Source organism: Corythoichthys intestinalis, chromosome 6 (assembly GCF_030265065.1).
Source record: "Corythoichthys intestinalis isolate RoL2023-P3 chromosome 6, ASM3026506v1, whole genome shotgun sequence".
NCBI lineage: Eukaryota > Metazoa > Chordata > Actinopteri > Syngnathiformes > Syngnathidae > Corythoichthys > Corythoichthys intestinalis.
Window position 1 is genome coordinate 43,791,964 of NC_080400.1, and position 24,433 is coordinate 43,816,396.

The 24,433-nt window shown below is 38.1% G+C and overlaps 1 protein-coding gene across 1 annotated transcript in view; it reads left to right on the top strand.

The window, feature by feature from the left end:
- The window catches only part of clcn2c (chloride channel 2c), a 194,984-nt gene that overhangs the window by 137,044 nt on the left and 33,507 nt on the right, over positions 1-24,433 (top strand). Inside the window, exons 17-20 of the mRNA XM_057838103.1 lie at positions 5,401-5,534; positions 10,561-10,751; positions 15,716-15,827; positions 16,332-16,405. Of these exons, the coding sequence (XP_057694086.1) occupies positions 5,401-5,534; positions 10,561-10,751; positions 15,716-15,827; positions 16,332-16,405 (511 nt within the window). The remainder of the gene's footprint in view (positions 1-5,400; positions 5,535-10,560; positions 10,752-15,715; positions 15,828-16,331; positions 16,406-24,433) is intronic.

Sequence of the window (24,433 nt, forward strand, 5' to 3'; positions counted from 1 at the left end):
ATTTGGGAGTATAGGCTTTTAAAATAGTGATATTATTTCACACACAGACAAAATATTTTGGGATTTTCTCATTGAAGGCAACTAGACAAGCCTAAATGAATATTTGTACCTTCATCCTTCTTGTAATCCCCTGAAATTGTTTTACCTGTCAAATGTGTTTAACATTGTTTATGTAGCTGCTCATAGGATTTTTTTTTGCCAATAGTGTATTGATAATTTACTTTTAATAATCTGCACATTTACCCACAAAGTAAAATTTTATGTTCGTATGGGTAATACACTGGTTCTTACTGCTGGGGAGAGGGAAGTATGGGCTTCCCTTCTGAAGCTGCTGCCCCCATGACCCGACCTCGGATAAGCAGGGATGGATGGAGGGATGGAGGGAGGGAGGGAGGGAGGGAGGGAGTTAGTTAGTTAGTTACGGTCATTGTCTTGTTGAAATATCCAGCCCCAGCGTAACTTGCACTATGTCACTGACCTTGGAACATTGTTTGCCAGAATCTGTTGGTATTGACTAGAATCCATGCGACCCTCAACTTTAACAAGATTGCCAGTGCCTGCACTGGACACACAGTCACATAACACAATGGAACCACCACCAAATTTCATTGTGGCTAGCAAGTGTTTGCCTTGCTGTGTTCCACATATGCCATGCATACCGCCCCTCGTTATGCCCAAATAGCTCAATTTCTCTTTCATCAGTCCACGGAGCCTTATTCCAAAATGAGGCTGGTTTATCCAAATGTGGTCTGGCATACCTCACTCTGTTTGTGGCATGTGCGCAGAAAAGCCTTCTTCAGCATAGCCCTCCCATACAGCATCTTCCTTGTGCAAACAACGCTAAATAGTTGACCGATACAAAGTGACACCATCTGCTACAAGTTTATGTATCGGTCTTTGGAGCAGGTGTGTGGTTTCAATTTGACTCTTCTCACCATCTTTCGCCTTTGCTTGTCTGAGATTTTACTTGGCCTCCCACTCCGGACCTTTACTTGAACTGTGGCTGTGGTCTTCCATTTCCTTACTATGTTCCTCACAGTGGAAACTGACAGCTGAAATTCCAGCGACGGCTTTTTGTATCCTTCTCATAAACTAAAATGTTGAATAATCTTTTCTTTCAGATCATTTGGCGGTTGTTTTGAGGTTCCCATGTTTCCACTCTTCAGAGATGATGCAAGATAAAAACAATTTGTCATGATTGGCTTCACCTGTGTATGGAGGTCAATGTCAGTTTAGCAAACACATTTTGAGTTCCAAAAATTAGGACTAAAGATTTTCTAATCAACAAAAACAACAAATTTATGCACTGACCTATTTTTGTCTAAATAATGATTAAGCACTTTCTGTTTATCCGATAAACATCACTTCTCAAATATTACTGTGTGGATCTGATATATGATATATTTAACTGTTTTTTTTGTTCCCAACAATATTTGATATACAAAACACATTCTTAAAACTTATCAGGTGTGCCCAAACTTTTGCATACCACATATAAAGCAGGATGACTAATAGCGGAGTCGGTGACGTACGTTGCCATCTTGCATAGGAGGACTTCTCTGGTGGGCTCTATTGTAGTGGACATAAGGTGTGTTTTTTCCATTATAATACTTTTAGCTTGCTGAATTACTGATGGATTTGCAGCATATGGATTGGTTTATAACTGTATTAAAATGGCTATGAGTCTAACTGGATATTGAGAAAATTTAATAAACATTATTAATTTGGCAGTAAAACGACTGCTACGGTTATTATTTATTTTATATTTAATCAAATTAAATTGTGTCATATTTTTATTGTCGGGAAGCAGTGTATCGTTGTCCAAAGATGATCGTATCAACATGAAATAGGTGATTCACACCCCATAGCTCACTGCTGAACCTGAGCAGAAAAAGTAGAATATGGATCAAACTGTTCATATTACTTGAAAAACTGAACAATATGCAAGGCTCATCTTTCTTACTGAATGTGATAACAATTCTCAGAATGCATACAATAGTGCGCATCACGCATGGCTTTGTGATTGACTGGCGAGTGGACATTTAACTGGCCCAAAGTCACCTGGGATAGGCTTATACATCCCAATGACTTGAAAATGTGTGGATGACATGGTTTATGTGCCTATATTAAGTGGTGTTGGAAAATGACTTTTACAACATCACTAGTTCTGTCAACTGAAATTAAGAATGAAATGTGCTTTACGAGAAGGCCCCGTTTATTTAGAGATGCTTGGCTCAATAGCTCAGTTGTTGCATTGCTTTTAATTGCCTTCACTTCCATTAATAATTTATAGTACCCAAACAATACTGAATGGGACTGCCAGCTGCTTGAGCTCAGTGAAACCGCACAGAATTCACTTACTCTTAATTGTCTGGAACCGATTATTGTTATAGATGTTGCCAAATCATTAGGCGACAATGATAGGTTGGATGCATCATTTACAAATTGAGGGTAATGAGATTTTTTTTTTTAAATTCAAACCTCCATCTGTTTGTCATTGTATGTGGCCTTCCCCTGAGGTGCCTCCTCCTTGCCTACTGCTTGATTACCACTATTTCTTCACCTTCACCTCAGCTGAACCTCACAATCTTTTTCACTCTGCATTCCTTTCTTACTGTCAGTCTTTACCTCAAGGCTAGATCCATGTTCAGTGTCTTCATTATACAGTATAGTATGTATTAAACGCAAACAAAGAGATAAAGAATAGACACATTATCAACTTCCTTACAAATGTAAAGGTTTATGTTTAGCCACTGATGATTTAGAAGCTCCAGAAACCAAATCTTTATCAGGTGTTATCTAGCAATCTGCTTATGTTTATGAAAATCTTAAGGTTTCCTTACAATATGCACCTAACTAACGAAAGTTCTGAAAGATAGAGCAACATGGTTCAAGATCGAAAATGTGGATGTGAGATGGGAGAGGAAATGAACCACTGTGGGTCATTCAGCCTCTTCCAAACTGACTGTTATTCAGTCAAACTGGAAAAGATCCACCTCTCCCCCACATATCTACACACCCACACACAATTCTGTGAGGGCAAGCTGTGCAATGCTCGTATCTGAGGGTATTTGTGTTTGCTTGTACGTTATGGGGGATGACATGGCTCAGTGGTAGTGTAGTCGTTCCCCAGCCCAGAGGTTGTGGGTTTGATTCTGCCCCCTGATGAATTCCACGAGGTATCCTTGAGCAAGATACTGAACCCCATGTTGCTCCTGGTGCTGCGTCACCAGTAGGTAGATGAGGAGGCAGTGTAAAGCACGTTGAGGGCCTTAAAAAGGTGAAAAGGCGCTATACAAGTGTATATATTTTTTTATGTTTCTGTTGCGTTGTTCGCATATAGTGTATATTTTAACACACACATACAACATTATTCCAGCAATGAATCTTCCCTTTCACTGTTAAAGCGACAGTTTTGAAAGCATGGGAACAGTTACATAACGACAGTCTGAATGCATGTGTGCACATCTCTATGTGTGGGGGTGTTTATCTGTCACTGTGTTTCTTTGAATTTAATGGAGCAATTTTAGCTTGGTTAATTGGTCACAGTTGTCACTAATCACATTTGCATGTGATTAAAAAAAAATATATACCATATACCTATGCACATCACTTCTCCCTGCATAAAAATATGGATGACCCTTAAGCATAAATTTCTAACCTTATAAATCTGTTATCTGTAGCTCACATCTGCAAATTGAAGCTTTGCAGCAAAACTGGTCAGAGATGAATTGTCCAACCCTCTAGAGTGAAAACTTCAATTAAAAAAAACCAATCAAATTTCAACGGCTTCTACTTAAAGTATATCCCCAAGGAAATTCCTCTTGGATGTTGTTTTAGCCAATTCAGAGAATATTATTAAAGAGGTCAGACTGATAGCAGGACGTAGTCTTCAAAACTAGAGTTTTATACTTAAGATATACTTTTTCTGTCTTTCCGCACATTCACCATTAGCACATCGATGCTGTTGTGTGTTATCGTAGTTGGTGTGTGTTGTACATTTGTCTGAGGTTGCAAAGTGTCTTTCTGACATCATTTTGTGTAGGAGAAATAATTGATTAATCTGTTGATTGTATTTTGACGGAATCAAATCAGATAAAAAACAACAACAACAACAAAAAGACAGGACGTTTCCAATTGACCGTGCTGAGAAGTATCCAACAAAAGAAAAAGGATATTTCATTTCCAATGACGGGGGTTAGAAAACCATCTCAGTTTTGCTGAGCAGATGTTAACATTTTGGCACTTGTGTCGCATTTAGTTAACATTTACATGTTACTAATATTACTAGTATGTCAAGACTAGTAGTTCTTGTAATTTTTTAAAGTGTTGCCTCAAGAACAATAAATCCCAAATAAGATACAAACGCTGAAACACAGTAAGGCTTTTGGAGGGAAGACTGGCTCCGTTGTCACATCACATTATAAGGAACACAAGATGAGATATACCCGATGGCTCAAATAAGTGAAAAACATTTGCAAGGCTCTTTCTAAATTATATCTACTACTGTACATTCAATCATTCTTAGTGGTAAGTTTTGTATATTATCTTCTATTATTATTATATTTGTGAAACCAGTGTGTTTTGCAAATAAATGTAGACCACTTCTTTTGATAATGCCATTCATTATCAAATTAATAATAATAATATGATAATTGTAGAGCACAGCATGTCAATAACTTAAAGCATTCTGAAGATTTGCAATTAGCAGTTTTATGAGTTGGATGTTGCAACACTCGTCCAACCTATGTAATGCTACATGATTTTCTACCATTGTGTGTCAGTGTCCGTAAGATGTTCATTTGGTAACAAGCAGTAATGTGTTTGTGTGCATTCTGCAAAAAAGATTAAACGTTTTTTAATACAAATTTGTCAAGCAGACTATCAACATATGAACCCTTTTGATTTTTTTTTAAATTCTAAAACGATAGTGTTGATAAGTCATTAAGTTGACTTTGTACTAAAGAAAGGTCGATGTATTGAGTCATAACTGCAAGGAGAGCAGAGGTGGCCGGAACACGTTTGCTGGCACCACTATCAGGCTTGGCAGCAATGAGATGTCAAGTAACTGCTGCCTCGTTTGCAAATTTTGGCAGGCTCAAACAGGAAGAGAGCTGAGTGTTTACAAGTGGTGTACAATTCTGCTGATGAAGGTGTCCGCACGAGCATGGCGTCACTGCCACGAACGTCCAACGTGTTCCTGAACTGACTGAAGCTGAATTCCTCGGCTTCAATTATGATGCATAAAAAATGCTCTTTGGCTGTTTTTTCAATGAAATTTTGATGTGTCAAAACTCACCATTACCTAGCCAGTGTGTAAAATGTTTTTTCTGATGTTACTTTCTCTATTTCACACTTGATACTCATTGTAACCATTTTTTTTCATTATTGTCTTCTCAGGAAATACAATATTCGTGTGGAGGACATTATGGTAAGGGACGTGCGCTACATTACACTCAGTTGCTGCTACAGAGACCTGCATAATGTCCTGTTGACGGGTCACCTCAAAACTCTGGCGCTGGTGGAATCAGCTGGTGAGACTTGAACACACATTCGAACTTGATTGCATGAGCTAGAATTCCTGGACATTTGACTCCTACAACACACAGAAAAGCATGGTTCCGAAACAAGTCTGTTTTAGTTGAGTTGAGTTATTTTACTTGATAAATGTTGGAAATAATTTTCATTAAAATATGTATGGCAGAAAACACAAACAAGTCTGAAAAAGCAGTTTTTGCTCTTGCACCCCTCTTTAAAATAAACTGCTGTATTTTAAGCCAAAAGAACTGTTGTGTTTGATAGAACAATGCAGTATGTCTATATGCTGCAATAGCAGATCCATGGCGCATTAAGCCCCCGAACTGTTTTTAATTTGTCCGTTTTACCCTGGAAACCCCCGTTTACAGATGTCGCGCAACCACTTTTGTTTCAACCCAGCCATAGGAAGAAGCTCAGTAATTATGTTTATTATTCGAAATGTCTGCCATTTTTAGCTTAGAATCATTAATTGATGTCTAATATTTAGTTTAAAAAAGAAAAAAAAAAAAAAGACTTCAAAATATTATTCACTCGCATATTTTAAACTCTAAAATAAATTACGTCACAATGAAAAAAATGGTGTCTGTAAAAAGGTCACGGATATCTTCCTCATAACTATATCTTAATTGTATTTTTTTGTCACCGTCGCATTTTCCGCAGTATTTTAGATGATAAATAATCAATCCAAACAAAGAAAAAATGTTTTAAAAAATGTTTAAAAGGGTAAATACTAGGGCTGTCAAAATTATCGCGTTAACGGGCGTTAATTAATTTTTTAAATTAACCCCGTTAAAAAATTTGACGCAATTAACGCACTTGGCCCAGCTCAGACAGATTTAAATGATAGAGGAGTGAAAGGCCCACTTGTTAATTGTTTTGCGGAGTTTTGCTGCCCTCTGCTGGCGCTTGGGTGCGACTGATTTTATAGTGTAAGTAATTATTGCCATCAACAATGGCGGGCTACAAGTTTATTTTTTGATTGAAAATTTTACAAATTTTATTAAAACGAAAACATTAAGAGGGGTTTTAATATAAAATTTCTATAACTTGTACTAACATTTTTCATAAAGAACTACAAGTCTTTCTATCCATGGATCACTTTAACAGAATGTTAATAATGTTAATGCCATCTTGTTGATTTATTGTTATAATAAACAAATACAGTCCTTAAGTACCGCATGCTGAATATATATATATCCATCTTGCGTCTTATCTTTCCATTCCAACAATAATTTACAGAAAAATATGGCATACTATATAGATGGTTTGAATTGCGATTAATTGCGATTAATTAATTTTTAAGCTGTAATTAACTCGATTAAAAATTTTAATCGTTTGACAGCCCTAGTAAATACATGAAAAAGAAAATCTCGACCACTCCTCGATGGCTGCGATTTCTGCATTGCGACCCTTGTTATATGACCATGTTTCAACCATAAAATCCCCCAAAAATCCGGCTGTGGCCATTCACAGCTGTGTCTTGACACTTGGTGATACATGCTACATGGAGTTTTTGGATCGAAAAGAGGTAAGTGCGTGATAATATCTCGTTAAAATTGTGGTGTCTTTAATTATGCTCTCTCAGTCTTTCACCTATTCAATGCAATTCAATTCAATTTTATTTGTATAGCCCTGGACAACAACAACGTTGTCTCAAAGGGCTTTGCAGAGGCAATACAATGCACAATCAGGAACAGCAAATGAAGCAACAAAGATGAATAAATAAAGTTCAAGTCCTGGGTATCCCCCATCCTTAGACCCTCCATGTCGGCAAGGAAAAACTCCAAAAACTCCACAGTCTTTGGGAGAAAATGAGAAACCTTGGAGAGTACCACAGACAGGAGAGATCCACTCCCAGGACGGATAGACAGGAAGCCCCCGGACTGCTAATGGGAATTAGCAGGCGAAGTTACAGTCCGTAAAGATGCAGTGGAGTAAAGGAACAAGAAGAGGTCCCTCTAGCCAGATGAGACGGGGGTAGCAACAAGGACGTCCATCCAGCCAGGGGTCCGGACAGTCAGGAGGCTGCAGCTGAAAAATAGCCCCTCCCCAGCGGGGAGGGGAGAAAGGGGACACTGGGTGACTAGTGATGAAGAGACTAGACAACTAGATATTAACATTGGAAAATAGAAATAAAGTAAGATAAGTGGTAGGTAGAGTGAGAAAAAGGAGATAGAACTCAGTGGCTGTACTTCCCCCAGCTTTATAGCTTCTAGTGCAGCTTAGACTAAACTTTGAGTGTACTCCGACTTCAACTAGCCTGACCATAAGCTTTGTTGAATAGGAACGTTTTAAATCTAATCTTAAATGTGCAGACTGTCTCGGCTTCTTTAATATTAGAAGGAAGCTGATTCCATAAAACAGGGGCTTGGTGGCTAAAGGCTCTAGCTCCGACAGTACTTTTAGAAACCCTGGGAACCTGCATTCTGAGAGCGGAGTGTTCTGTTGGGGCGGTATGCAACCAGCGCATCGGTGAGATAAGATGGCCCCAACCCATTAATGGTCTTAAATGTAAGAAAGAGGATTTTAAATTTAATTCTAAACTCGACTGGAAGCCAGTGAAGGGCCTGGAGCACAGGGGTGATGTGCTTTGTTCTACTGGTTCCTGTTAAGTCTTGCTGCTGCGTTTTGGACTAGCTGAAGACCTTTAAGAGAACTTTTAGGACAAGCTGCAAGTAGGGAGTTACAGTAATCCAATCTCGATGTAACGAACGCATGAATTAATTTTTCTGCATCGCTTTTAGATAAAATATTTCTAATTTTGGCTATGTTGCGCAGGTGAAAGAAGGCCGTTCTGCAGGTTTGTTTAATGTGAGCTTTAAACGATAAGTCAGGGTCGAATAAAACTCTTAGGTTTATAACTGTGGTGCTGGAGGCTACACTTACATTGACCAGAGTGACTATTGTTTTGTATTGTATTTTTTGTATTTTTATTGACATATTTTATTTCTGATAGTTGCGATTTTATTGTTAAAAAATTTTAGGACGTCATCACAGCTAAGGGTGGTGACTTCCTAAAATTTCCTTCAGTTAGAGTTTTGCTGTTTAAATTTTTTTTCTTCTTAAAAATGCCCTCCTGTTCACAATGTATCTTCTCCTAGGAAATTGAAATTTTAAGCTTTCCAATGATGCATATACATATTCATATAGGACACTTTTGAATTTGGCCAAATTGGGGGTCTCAGGGCAGAACTTCAAGTCACCTGAGTGTTTTCTACTTTTTCATATATTTACTCCTTTAAACATTTTTTTTTTCTTCAGTTTTTCTTTGTTTTGATCAATTATCATCTAACATATCGGAGAAAATGCTCAAGTAACAAAAAAAATTACAATTAAGCGATAGTTATAAGGTAGAAATCCGTGACTTTTTTACAGACGCCATTTTTAAATTTTTGACGCCATTCGTTTAAAAGTTTAAAATATGCAAGTGAATAATCCGAATAAGTCGTTTTTTTACAGTCGTTATAGTTATAGTTATAGTTTTTTTATAGAATAAGTCGACAGACATTTTGAATATAAATATTTTATGGCTGGGTTAAAACAAAAGTGGTTGCGCGACGTCTGTAAACGGGGGTTTTTTAGGGTAAAACAGACAAATTAAAAATAGTTTGGGGGCTTAATGTGCCATGAATCTGCTATGGCAGCATATAGACATATTGTTCTATCGAACACAAAAGTTGTTTGGCTTCAAATACAGCAGCTTCTTTTCAAGAGCAGTGCAAGAGCAGAAACTGCTTTTTCAGTCTTGTCTGTGTTTTCCGCCATATATACAGTATATGTATATATAATATATGTTTGTATATATATTATACACTTTATCTGAGAAATTATATAATACAACACTTGTAATTTGCCAAATGTGTTGAATAATCAACTTTAATAGTAGCTTTATTAATTTGTTGTGTACATGGGAATGTATTTGACAGCCATCATTAAAACTAACTAGAAATGGGCACAGGTATTTTTATATTATCTTATCACTGAAGCCCAAAGGAAATATATGTTGTATTTTACTAAAGTCTCACGCAAGCCATTGTGCTGAATTTAACCATATGCAATACTTAAATTAGATGTAATAGTAAGATGATTTAATGTTACTATGGCTCTTGCTTACAACACAGTGTGTGACATAAAAAGCAACGGGTAGGAATCCTCAATGGTTTCAATTTACAAAGATAAGGTCAAAACCTGAGTAGGCTTTTCAAACATTAGAGTCTCTGCACATGAACTCTAAAATATGCTTAAAATATGTTCAGTGTATGTTTTCTTTGGTGAAAGTCTACGTTTTCTTAAATGGTTATCACTAAAGATGATGGGAGAACAAGGAGTGGAGCATTTTTCACAGAAATTTCCAAAGTTATTTGGCTGGCAACCAGTTCAGGGTGACCCATGCCTACTGCCCGTTGTTAGCTGGGATAGGCTCCAGCACCTCCGCGACCCTCGTGAGGAATAAGCGGCATGGAAAATGAATGAATGAATGAATTTTGTTTCACATTTGAAACACTAGGTTTGTTTTAGAGTCCATATTCCATTTCAGCTTCTCTTTCACAATCGAACATACTGTTGGGCAAATGACATCATTTTAAGTAATATTTTCAGTCACTGACTGCCTTTGAAAATGGGCAAATTAAATATAATTTTCCTCAGGGGATCAATAGTCCATCTATTCTAACCTATTTTAATTGTGGTTCACTTGACATGGAGTGCATAGGCATAGGGGGATGGGGAGGGGGGGGTGTTCTGCTCAAAACCATAATTCCTTTCATTTGGCTTTTAATGAGTCGGTTAGTTTGGACTTCCAAATACAGTCAAATTACTCATTTAGTGGAGTCACTCAAAGTCCTGTCTAAACCATGCAATTCTTTTTCCATGTATATTTCTTCTACTTTCTAATACTGTATAAAAAAAAGTTTTTTCTTCTTCTATTATATATACACTGTCCTCTTAGGAATCTACTGGTTACTCCATTGCCTCTAAACTTGTGATTCATTTACCGTTTTCCCTGTTGTACTTCTCACCCAGCATCCATGATTCTCCTGGGCTCCATTGAGCGCTCTCAGCTCCAAGCGTTGCTCTCACTGCAGTTAGGACGCTCTCGTCGCCTGGAGTTCATCAGAGAGCGAGCAGCAGCAGAGAAGAAGCGCCTGTCTATCGTCTCTAACTCGGACTGTGAGGATAACCACCAGCGAGCAAGTCAGGAAGTCCGCTTTCAGGTCAGAGGTCACAGGAAATATTATATTCCTTGTTTTAAATGTTCCCTTACTGCTTACACATTCCTTAGAGAACAATCTCAAATGAAGAAAAGGTTACACGAATTAATCCATTTTACATGTAAAGCCAGTGGGACTTGACTGAATTTAAAAGTCTTTAGTGTAGAACGCACAGCATTTACAGTAGAGTACTTCCCTTCATGTAATCAGATTGTTTGGAATTGGAGAGCCTCTCTTGTAGAAGTACTACTTATTTACACTAAACACACCACTTCTACACTGCTTTACTCTTGCTTGCTCACTACCTGCTCTTTGGAACATTGCATTGACTTTGTGTGCAGTACCTTTAGATAGGCAGACCTTTGTGGTATACCAGGATCTGAAAGGGAGTCAGAGGGACTGTTCCAGTAAAGAAGTGGACTTGACACTTAGGATGTCCTCCATAGTGTTTGCCTGCTTCCATTGTAAGCTCGCATTTTTTTTACTGGTCATGGTGCTGCCATGACAGCTGCCAAATATTAATCTTGGCAAGTTCATATTTGGCATTTTTGAGCGGTACGTGTTCTCTGCATGGGTATATACAGTAAATGGGAGCCCAAATGCACTGACAGTGTAAAGATTCTGAGAGATCCTGGAAATGCAAGTTGTTCCTGCTCCCTCAATATGTTCAAATTCAAAGTTTGAACCAAGCTTTATTTGATGGTGAAATCAAGCAGTTAAGAATGGATTCTTTATGTAAACTGGTGCTTTGTGAAACCAGAGGTGCCAGACCTTTTGGATAATGTCTGATACTGCAGGCCCCCGGTAATTCATTTTGAAAAATGGGATGTTGGCCCTTGGTCCTAACTAAAGGGGTATTGCAGTCCAACCAATTATTCAATTGCAAATTACTAGGCACTGGCAAGGTGTTATTTGGGTTTTAGTGTGGTGGCTTCATTGTTAAGTCTCTGCAAAATCGTGAGATTAACAAGTAGATTGGTACAGCATCTGCAGTGAAACAGACTGTTCATTGAACAGCTGTTGTGAAAAGGGAGCTTAGTTAAAAGCCAAAGATTATAATTTACCTTTTGATATATGTTCCCACGTTCACTTATAATCATGAGCTCCAAGTCATGATGGAGAGAACAAGACCACGAGTACAAATATCTCCAAGGTGTCCTGGCTCTTACCTTGAGGCAGGACAAAATCTCACTGATTCCTTGTCATTCAATTGGAAGAGATGAGTGGCATTCGAATAGATCTCTGTACTTCCCTGGTTAGGCAATAGCAAACCCCAGAAAAGCAGCAGATGATGGATAATCATACTATAATTCACAAGAATCTGTCTTTCTGTCTGTCCATTTTTATTCGGAGATTATGACTCAGATACTCGTGTAACATGGTGGGAGGCTGCATGAGCTTGTATATTCTGAGCGATTGGTTAAACAATGAGAAAATAGGTTGAAATGGTATATACCGTATTGGCCCGAATATAAGACGGGCCTGATTATGAGACGACCCCCTCTTTTTCATGACTAAAGTTTGAAAAAGACTTTTTGAACACCAAATTAATTTTTATACAGAAAATAATTACAGTACATCTGAAAGAAATGATTATAACAATATATTTGAGAGGAAAAGGCATGTTATTTTGCCTCATTCAAATCATCTCTGAACATTTAAATATGTAAACTAAAGTGCAATCACATTCGTAAATGAATGGCTTCTGATTTTTGAAATGTAAATAACCAATATATTGTGATAAAACAACAAAATTGCAATAGCTGCATTAACCATCAAGTGAAGTCTAACTGTAACTTTAGTCTTGAAACAAATCTGAATAAGGAAAAACATTGCAATAGAATAATGCAAACTGGTTAAACTTGAGAGTAGCTGAGATCTGTCATGACAGAACATCACTTCAATGATATCTGGCGGCATCTAGCGTCGTGAATGGGTATAATGTCAAAACAGCGACTATAAGACGACCCCCACTTTTTCAGTGTTATTTCAATGCAAAAAACACCGTCTTATATTTGAGCCATTACGGTAATTGAAACACAAATAAGCTCCTTTCAGACTTACGTTGAACTCCGGTTAAATCCCAGGTTTAAACGGGTAGCTCTTATGTCTGAAAGCAATTTCCAAGGTCGACTGATACTGAGATGACATGGACATTAACCGGGTTGTGTCCTCGTATAATATCCGAGACTTACCCGGGACACGTAATGTTCGGGTTATAAAATCCCTTCCCCCGCAATCCCGCACAAAGAGTGTAGAGGTTAGATCTTGTGCCCGAACCCGACCCAAAATGTTGAGCATTCACGTTCGGGTCGGGTCGGGTCGGGTCGGGTCGGGTCGGGTCGGGTCGGTCCGCCGTGCCGGACTAATAAATTATTATTTTTTTTAAAATAAAAAAAATTTTAAAAATGGAGAGCAGGCTCTCTGTATTGCGCTTTTGCTTGTGCACGCACGCACGCACATGAACGCCGTGGCGCCGCCCGCTTTTTCTTCTTGCCCTCCCGCTGTAGCGCTTGCGCACGGCCGAGGCACCGCCCTCTTTTTCATTTTCTCCTGCTCTGGCGCCTTCCGCGTTTACACAACTCCACAACTGCTCATCCTCGTGGTACTTCTTTTTCAATATGGAGCAGCGAGAAGTTAAAAACAAACTGAAGACGGGGGAATGGAAGAGGCAAGAATGCACCGGTAGGAGTGAGGTGTGGAAAGAATTTCAATTGATCGTGGAAGATGCAACAAAAAAACTGTGTCGGCTTCGTTGAATGCAACAAATATATACCCAAAACTTTCCAAGTTGGCAAGAAAAAGTGTGCATCCCTGCAAGCAGCAGCAGTGAGAGAGTTTTCAGCGCTGTAGACCGCACAATAGATCAGCGGAGAACGTCACTGAAACCTGCCAGTGGACGCTATCTTTATTCCTGCACGACGACGACCAAAAAATATAAACACTGTAAGTAAGCCATAATATCCTGCTGTTCAAACCGCCATTTTTGGTCCGAGCCGGTCTAATTATTTCCCTTATTTCAAGGGAATAAAGAGCAGGACATGAGGCCGCAAGTTGCAGACTGCAGTCAAGGCCAGCCCGCAGTTTAAAAGCTTTTATTTCATTTTCATTTTTTTATAATTTATTTTTGGTATTGTTGTCATTACAATAAAGAATGTTATTTCAAAGCATTTGTAGTTTTTTTTTTTTTTGATGCTGTTCCCTCTCAATGTCAGAGAGGCGAGTCCATGTGAGAACGATATCCCACACACTCAGAAATATATTTAACAAACTTTCCCAGCGTTATTTCGTTGTGTAAATGCTTTTATAATTCTCATAAAAATATGTAGACTATTTAAATATTGAGTAAACTTGCATTTTTTTCTGACAACTGCGAATTCGTTACGAAAGACACTTTTATTTATGCACACAAAGGCAACACAAATGTGACCCTTTTGAATCTTCTCCTCTGTGTGTCTGCAAAACCGCATATATTTTTTTTAATATTAAACTTTCCCAGCGTTATTTCGTTGTGTAAATGTTTTTTATAATGATCATAAAAATATGTAGACTATTTAAACATTAAGAAAACTTTTTTCTGCCAACTCGAAGAAATGAAAATAAATTGCTGCTGCGGTTTTTTTTTCTTCGCGTCACTCCAACAAAAAAAAAAAAAAAAAAACGGGTTTTTCGGGCTCGGGCCTGCAAATCTAGTTAATTGATCGGGCACGGGCCAGGTCGGGCCTCAATAGCAGCGGGCCGTGTCGGGTCGGGCTGGATTTTTTAGGCCCGAACTAGGCTCTAAAAGAGTGCCAAGTTGCCAACACAGGACAAGTCTGAAAGTGTCCAACCCGGGTAATTCCAAATCTGAAAGCCATGAAATGAGAAAATCATGTGTCACCTTACACTGGAATTTAACGGGATATAAGTCTGAAAGGGGCTATAGTGTTTACGTCTCAACACCAGGCTTTGCCATGGAAATGGACACCAACCACTCCCTCTTTACTGAAACACAACGGTCCCCATGGATTGAAAGAAGTACCTTATATTTTGGATAAGTTATTTTTACAGCAAGAATTAATTAAAATAGGTAAAAAGATGATAAGATTATTTATTTTTAATTAATCACGTTAAAATATTTGACGCAATTAACGCACATGTCCCGCTCAGACAGTATTCTGCCTTTTGGTAAGTTTTACAGCAAGGCTTTTTGTGCTGTCTAACAGCGAACTCTTGTGGTCGCTTTGCGACATGGTTTATTGTTTTCATGCCAGTTCAATATGGCTGCACGACATCTCGGGCTGACGCCTACGTTGTAATGTTGTGCTTATATGATCCTTGGACAAGATTTGTCAGTAAGTATGGTTGTTGTAAAGAATGTACATATTATGTTAATAAGCGAAATGTTATATTTTTTGTATGAGACTCTTTTTGTTTATGTTTAGTGAACCTGTATAGTGTGCTAAGCTAACGTTGTTGCTAATGCAATGCTTGTGTACTTTTTTTTTGTAGTTTCACTACGGTCGAAAGAGGACAGTGGTTTGAGGCCATTTTATTAATAAATCAGATGAAAAAGGAAGAAGTCTGATTATTAAGGCGTCGTTCACTAGCTGTCTAGCTTTGGAAAAAATAGATGCTTCGGAGTGAGGACAGCATAGACAGATTTAAATGACAGTAGAGTGAAATGCCCACTACAGTCCTTATGTACCGTATGTTGATTGTATATATCCATCTTGTGTCTTATCTTTCCATTCCAACAAATTATTTTACAGAATATATATATAATTTACAGAAAAATATGGCATATTTTATAGATGGTTTGAATTGCGATTAATTGCGATTAATTACGATTAATTAATTTTAAAGCTGTAATTAACTCGATTAAAATTTTTAATCGTTTGACAGCCCTAATTTGAAGTGTTTAATCCTGCAGTAGTTTAAAGTTGATGTCAAATTAATTAATTCGGTGTGTTTATGGATATATATAGATATCTACTGAAGAATCATCATTCAGTCCCACTCGTCCAGTTCCTCAGAAGCCCTTGAAACCTGCTTTAAAAAGACCCTCAGTTGTGGAGCGTCCCACTGATATCCCAATTGGTAAGTCATTTTGTGGGACCCCACACTTCATTTTGTAAATATTGGCTGGCTTTGGCAATTTAGAAAAAACAATATTTTTTGGTTGCTTTAACAACTTTGGTTTGAATATTGATCATTTTAACTGCAGGGAATCATCAATACATCACATTGGTCTCCAGGTACCTTGGTCAGCTAATTTAAAGTGATTGCAAATACCCTCACATTGTTAACATTATTGACTTGCACATCTCATGTTGCAGTCTTATGAGCATGACTCATATTCACAAAAAGTGAAAAATGTTAAACGCATAAACAAAACACGTTTATATATGTTTGCTCAACTGAAGGAGGTTCACACTCATTTGAGCCAACTTTTTAGCTTTAGAGCCATATTTTCCAGAAAATATTGGTTTACATTCCAATCATAGGATTTTGTGAGCACTTAAGATTGGGTGTTATACTTATCATTGGAGATTACATTTAAGATCAGGGTCATCTGACAGTCCAGGGGATTTTGTCTTGTAGGTTCACAGGATCATTCAAACAACTCTAGTCTAAAGAACTTGTTTTGCGCAAGTACGGATGCAGAACTCATGGAGGTAAGAGAACCCTGTCCTTGAATGCACCCAACAACAGAACACAAAAACCACACACAGTTGTTCACGACATGCTGTTCACACATTCTTCGCACTCTCACATACAGCTTTCACACTCTACGGTACAGTACCTCCCACACAGGCAGACACATCCAATGAACAACAATGTTATCTCAGTTAATGTCACTACAAATTCTTTATTCTAGATTTCCACTTTTACTAAGTATTGTACATAACCAAACTTTTTTCTTAATTTAATTGCAGTTTCACGGCACATTTTGCCTTGCAGAATATTTATTTTGTTGGTTTTATTTAGTTTATTGTCTTCCATTTTTCCTGCTGTTAAGGGTGTTGTTAATGTTGTGTGCTTGTCCTTGGTTGTTGGAAGAAAAACAACAATGTCGAGAGTCCCGTGTCTCCTGACAACAGGAGGCCGTCAAAACGAGTCCGGATATCTGTTGTGGTAAGAGCCACCATTTGGGTTAAGCCAAATGCCAGGATTCTGCCGGGTAACGAGTTCATCAGCCAATCAAAAATCTTCCACCCTGCTATTCCATTCCAGAGCTAATTGCTCGTGCCGATGGCCTGTGATCAGGGCAATGACGACCCAAGCCCATCTATGCCATCGTGCCAACAGCTTTTGAACAGTCTCTTCCTTGTTAAACTCATACATTTCCTGCTGACATCCCACTGCCAATAGTTGCTTGCTTCCAAGATTGAAAAAAACATCAGTTTTGTGTCACCTCTTCTATCTTTCTATCACAGTCAGCCAACATTGAAACAATCTAATAGTACAAGCATGCTGCCCTGAAGGCAAACAACAAGTGCCAATACTCTCCTCCCCTATTGTCATTGCCAAAAACACTGACAACAGAACAACACTGGCAGAAAAGTACAAATTAAAGAGATTAGCCAAACTCTTGTAATATTGCGTCGCTCAGAATAGTGGCGGAAATATGTCTGAATATTGTTACAGATTGAAAAAAACAAGATCCCATTTTTTATTATCTTCATCCTGAACAAAAGACAGCATTATAAGTATTGTAACACAAAGTAGATGAATGCATTTAAAATATTTACCTTGCACACTGAACCATTTGGTCTGAAATGCTTAAACCAGAGCAAGCCATCAAATTATATTCTATTGTGCTGAAACTTTCCAGGAACATTTTTTCCCTACTTTTGAGTACCTCGCTAACCACATGAGCCAAGGCAGATCTCCTTTGTGCATAAAATATACAGTATATACTGCATGTGTGAGATACACTGAGCTGTTTAAAATATTGTTTTAAACACTCATCTTGTAAACAACAAGTAGCAAGACTCATTATGATGCTAATGCAAAATTGGCCGATGTAATTAAAAAATGTAGTTTCACAAAAATATTTCGTATTGATAAAGTTTCACATTTGTATATGCAGTACGCATAACTTTTATCTTACTTTATCTGGAAAAACAAGTGATCAGTTGTTCAACAAGTTTGAGGCTGTTCAAACCTGGCATGCTGTTCTTTCCATCATCCAACTGTGTCACCCGAGGTATCCAATCAGTGACGGCCTCCCAGAGTAGGTTTTGCCTCTCTGGAGTGACTCAAAGATTGTGTTTTGGGAAAGTCTGTGATGCGAATAGACATTCTGAATCAGAACAAGTTCTCAAATGCATGCAATCATTTGTATACTATAATAGGGTATGTTGGAACAACAGAGTAAGAAAAACCTCCAGTAAGTAAAGGGAATGCATGAAAACTGATGCAATGTAATTCTGTGAAATGGGATGTAGCCTGCTGTCAAATTACCAACTACTGTAGTCAAAATAATGCACGTCAATCAATGATGCAAACATCTGATTATAATTTGAAAAAAATAATCCCATAGACATTATTTTAGAGATTAAGATATATGACAATAAAGTTTTAAAAAATGAAATAAAATAAAATAAAAATCACTCCTAAACATGACATGATAATTTAAGCATGGAGTACCTTTAGGCATTGATTAATTACCCATAATCAATTGTTGCTCACAATATATAATTCCATTCCCTTCACCAGGAGCCACCACCCAGCCTAAAGCTTTTCTTTGGGGTGAGCTAAATGTTATTCCTATGTATTGTAAACCTTTGAATGTTAACGTAATTTGTAATGCATGTTTTTAGCATTTAGAAATCTGACGTGTTGAATTTTGTCTGCAGTTTACCAATACTGAGATAGAACCTATTCTACCTATGTGTAACTGGGATTTCTCGTTTTTTGTTTTTTTTTGTGCTACTTACAATTTACAGTTGCGGGGGTGGGGAGAGTCAAATGTGACCTTCTATAGATCCAGAGTGTGCACCTATCGCCCAAATTCAGCTAAGATTGGCTACAGCTATCACTGTTGTCATCGTTGGCCAGCAGGGAAAATACAGTGCCTTGCAAAAGTATTCGGCACCCTTGAATCTTGCAACATTTTGCCACATTTCAGGCTTCAAACATAAAGATATGAAATTTAATTTTTTTGTCAAGAATCAAAAACAAGTGGGACACAATCGTGAAGTGGAACATTTATTGGATAATTTAAACTTTTTTAACAAATAAAAAACTGAAAAGTGGGGCGTGCAATATTATTAGGAACACACCAGGCAGGTCCGAGATACTGTTGTGGAGAAGTTTAAAGCCGGATTTGGATACAAAAAGATTTCCAAAGCTTTAAACATCTCAAGGAGCACTGTGCAAGCCATCATATTGAAATGGAAGGAGTATCAGACCACTGCAAATCTACCAGTCCTTCCAAACTTTCTTCTCAAACAAGGAGAAAACTGATCAGAGATGCAGCCAAGAGGCCCATGATCACTCTGGATGAACTGCAGAGATCTACAGCTGAGGTGGGAGAGTCTGTCCATAGGACAACAATCAGTCGTACACTCCACGAATCTGGCCTTTATGGAAGAGTGGCAAGAAAAAAGCCATTTCTCAAAGATATCCATAAAAAGTCTCTTTTAAAGTTTGCCACAAGTCACCTGGGAGACACACCAAACATGTGGAAGAAGGTGCTCTGGTCAGGTGAAACCAAAATTGAACTTTTTGGCCACAATGCAAAACGATGTGTTTGGCGTAAAAGCAACACAGCTCATCACCCTGAACACACCATCCCCACTGTCAAACATGGTGGTGGCAGCATCATGGTTTGGGCCTGCTTTTCTTCAGCAGGGACAGGGAAGATGGTTAAAACTGACGGGAAGATGGATGCAGCCAAATACAGGAACATTCTGGAAGAAAACCTGTTGGTATCTGCACAAGACCTGAGACTGGGACGGAGATTTATCTTCCAACAGGACAATGATCCAAAACATAAAGCCAAATCTACAATGGAATGGTTCAAAAATAAACGTATCCAGGTGTTAGAATGGCCAAGTCAAAGTCCAGACCTGAATCCAATCGAGAATCTGTGGAAAGAGCTGAAGACTGCTGTTCACAAACACTCTCCATCCAACCTCACTGAGCTCGAGCTGTTTTGCAAGGAAGAATGGGCAAGAATGTCAGTCTCTCGATGTGCAAAACTGATAGAAACATACCCCAAGCGACTTGCAGCTGTAATTGGAGCAAAAGGTGGCGCTACAAAGTATTAACGCAAGGGGGCCGAATAATATTGCACGCCCCACTTTTCAGTGTTTTATTTGTTAAAAAAGTTTAAATTATCCAATAAATTTTGTTCCACTTCACGATTGTGTCCCACTTGTTGTTGATTCTTGACGAAAAAATTAAAATGTTATATCTTTATGTTTGAAGCCTGAAATGTGGCGAAAGGTTGCAAGGTTCAAGGGGGCCGAATACTTTTGCAAGGCACTGTAACTACCACTGATAGTTGAAAATAACACCAATTAAAATGTGGTCAGTGCAAAGAAAATATCTATGGCGGAAAACAGTCAGGTGACATGAAGCGAAACCCTAACTGGAGGTGAGAGCACGCGAGAGCATAATTAAAGACTCCATGGTTTTATCTAGATATTATCGCGTACTTGCCTCTTTTCAATCCAAAACCTCCTTGTAACATGTATCACTGAGTGTCAAGACACAGCTGTGAAAGGCCACAGTTGGATTTTGGGGGGATTTAATGGGTAAAACATGGTAAGAGTCGCGATTCAGAAATCGCAGACATCCAGGAGTGGTCGAGATTTTCATTTTCATATACGTATTTACCCTTTAAACAGTTTTTCTTTTCATTTTTTTCTTTGATTGGATCGATTATTTATCATCTAAAATATTGAGGGAAATGCAACAGTAACGAAAAAAATAGATATCCTTGACTTTTTTACGGACGCCAATCTTTTCATTGTAACGTAATTTGTTTAAAAGTTTAAAATATGCGAGAATAAGTTTATAAGTCATTTCATTTTTTAACTAAATATTAGACATCAGTTAATGGTTCTAAGCTAAAAATGACAGACATTTCGAAAAATAATTACCTTCTTTTTATGGCTAGGTTGAAACAAACGTGGTTGCGCGATGTCTGTAAACGGGTTTCCAGGGTAAAACGGACAAATTAAAAATAGTTCAGGGGCTTATTGCGCCATGAATCTGCTATGGCAGCATAATTTTTCCATCAAACACAACAGTTGTTTTGGCTTAAAATACAGCAGCGTATTTTAAGGAGGGGTGCAAGAGCAGAAACTGCTTTTTAAGCCTTGTCGGTGTTTTCCGCCATATACAGTGGTACCTTGACATACAATCACTTCGACACACGATCTTTGACAGCACCGAAGTTTCTTTGTTTTATCGCAAGACAGACGCATCGGAGATTTTCTTGTAAGAGAAATCAACATGGGTTCCAACAATGTTAGTGCAGGTGGTGGAAAAAAAAGGAAAACAGGTGATGCTTACCGTTCCCATTGATGTGAAGATAGATATTATAGAAAAATATGAGCGTGGTGTGCGCATCCGTGATATGGCTCGCTCAACAATACAGCTGTAGACTGTCTATGACGGTCGTCCTCCATTCACCAGTCTTTATAAGTTAAGTTGGCAATTATTATTGTGGTAACATCGCCAGCTTTGTCAGGTTTCTAATAATTTATTCCATCTACTTGAGCAACACAGCACGCCTAGTGTCCCCCGCAGCAAGTAAATAAAGTGAAATTAAAAAGGCTCATTCTATCAAGTCAGCCACGCGATGCGTTCAGGTACACCACGTAAACACATTCGCCACATTAGAACACGGTTTGTTACATTATTACAAGTATTATTATTATTATTATAATTGCTATTATTATACAGTGCCCTCCGTAATTATTGGCACCCCTGGTTAAGATGTTTTTTAGCTTCTAATATATATATATATTTTAATTCAAATAATATGGAACCTTAATGGGAAAAAAAAGAGAAAAATCCAACCTTCAATACTAGTGCATTTATTTAGTGGGGAAAAAATCCCACATAAAGAAATAATTATTTGACATCAAATAATGTGCGTCACAATTATTAGCACCCCTGGTGTTAATACTTTGTACAACCCCCTTTTGCCAACAAAACAAGGTCTGGGGACTAAGATGACCATGGGAGGAGCTTGATTTTGTGTCTGGTGAACCATTTCTGTGTAGATTTGGCCATATGTTTAGAGTCATTGTCTTGCTGAAAGACCCAGTGACGACCCATCTTCAGCTTTCGGGCAGAGGGCAACAGATTTTGATTTAAAATGTCCTGGTGTTTCAAAGCATTCATGATGCCATGCACCCTAACAAGGTTCCCAGGGCCTTTGGAAGCGAAACAGCCCCACAGCATCACTGACCCACCCCCATACTTCACAGTGGGTATGAGGTGCTTTTCAGCATGCGCATCTTTCGTGGCACGTCAGACCCACTTAGTGTTTGTTGCCAAGAAGCTCAGTCTTGGTCTCATCTGACCAAAGCACACGGTCCCAGGCTCCAACTGGGACCGTGTGCTTTGGTCAGATGAGACCAAGATGCGCCAGGGGTGCTAAAAATTGTGACACACATTATTTGATGTCAAATAATTATATATATTATATATTATATATATATTATATATAATAGGGCGGCACGGTGGCTTAGTGGTTAGCACATCTGCCTCACAGTTCTGAGATCAAGGGTTCAATCCCGGGCTTCGGCCTTCCTGTGTGGAGTTTGCATGTTCTCCCCGTGCCTGCGTGGGTTTCCTCCGGGAACTCCGGTTTCCTCCCACATCCCAAAGACATGCATGGTAGGCTGATTGAACACTCTAAATTGTCCGTAGGTATGAGTGTGTGCGTGAATGGTTGTATGTCTCCTTGTGCCCTGCGATTGGCTGGCAACCAGTTCAGGGTGTCCCCTGCCTACTGCCCGTAGTTGGCTGGGATAGGCTCCAGCACCTCCGCGACCCTCGTGAGGAAAAGCGGCATGGAAAATGAATGAATGAATGAATGAATTATATATAATTATTATATATATAATAATTATATCTTTATGTGGGATTTTTTTTCCCCACTGAATAAATGCACTTGTATTGAAGGTTGGATTTTTCTCTTTTTTTCCATTAAGGTCCCATATTATTTGAATTTTAAAAAATATATATATCAGAAGCTAAAAAACACATCTTAACCAGCGGTGCCAATAATTATGGAGGGCACTGTATTATTATTCCGATTTTTATTTATAATTTATTTGTTATGCTCTTTGTAATTTATATTTGCAATTGTAACAGCAGTATTTATTAAGGATTTAGTGTACGTTTACAGGCAGTGGAACCAATTAATGGAATTATAATGTATTGTTATGGGAAAATCCTGCTCGACATTTGACCATTCCGACTTACAAACAAGATCATGGAACAAATTAACTTCGTATGTAGAGGTACCACTGTAAATATTTTAATATTTTAAATTGGCTTTGAAGCAGATATTAGTCATTGCAGCTAAAGTGGCACGTAACAATGCCTTGTCAGGCCAGCGCGTGGGCATGTGTGTGTGCGTTTCATTCGTCCGTGGGTTTAGATTTAATTTCAAAAACCGTCAGTCGCTCATATTGCCAAATGTTGGTACTGAGTTACTTTTCTCAGAATTTTTTTCATGGCATGAGGGCCCAATCAGGTATATGGATTATTTTAGCCAAGACTATTTTTCAAATATTCTGTTTTCCCCTGTGACAGAGGAGAAATCAAGTTAGTGCCTCACAGTTCCTCTATTCTCTTGTTGTTTGCTTAGGTATCTGGATGCATCTCTGCTTTAAACTCTTTGACTATCTTTATGACTTTTCAAAAGCCTTCACACCTCCATCCTGCCTTTTCTCCTCCCTCGGTCTTGGTGATGAAATATTGATGCAGTGTAAATGACATCAGTAGTCTGTCTGAGAGAAATGATGCCGCCCAGCCTCTCAGTCTCAGTTTTCTCATTATTTTTTCCCATCTTGAGTTTTCATAATGCTGTCATGCTTTATTTATTATGGCTTGTGGGCTCAGTTTTTGTTTTTTTGTTTGCGTTTTTTTCTTTTTTCATATCTTATGACGTGTTTTACAGGAAATCTCAAGGTGATGTGCTCATTTTTATCACTTAGCTTTTACACGCTGAATCGACACACAGAGATAAGGAAACAAGGAGTGAAATCGTATGTACTTTTATCACTGTTCTTTTAAAAAGTAGCTATTCTTTAATTTAGAAAACTTTATCTTCACGTGACCAAGAGGTCTCAATTTATTGCATTCATTAATTTCTTATCTAGAAAGTTGTATTCATTTTCAAATACATTTCTCAAACTGTATAATTTTTAAAGTTCATTTCTCATTAAGAAAATTGTTTAAACATTTTTAAAACCAAAGGGAAAGCTCGCTTGGAGTCTTTTTTTCGGTGAAGGGCAATCTTAATGAAAAAAGGGGGGGGGGGGGGGAATAACAATTGAAAACTAATAAGAGGGGGAAAAAAAGCACTCTGAAAAAAAATTCCTTAATTGAATGGCGAGTTCGACTCGAACAATACTTGTCTAAAAAGACGAGTGACTTATTTTTTCTTTTATTATTGAATAAATTAGTATTAAAATACTACTATTGTTTACATACAGTATACATTT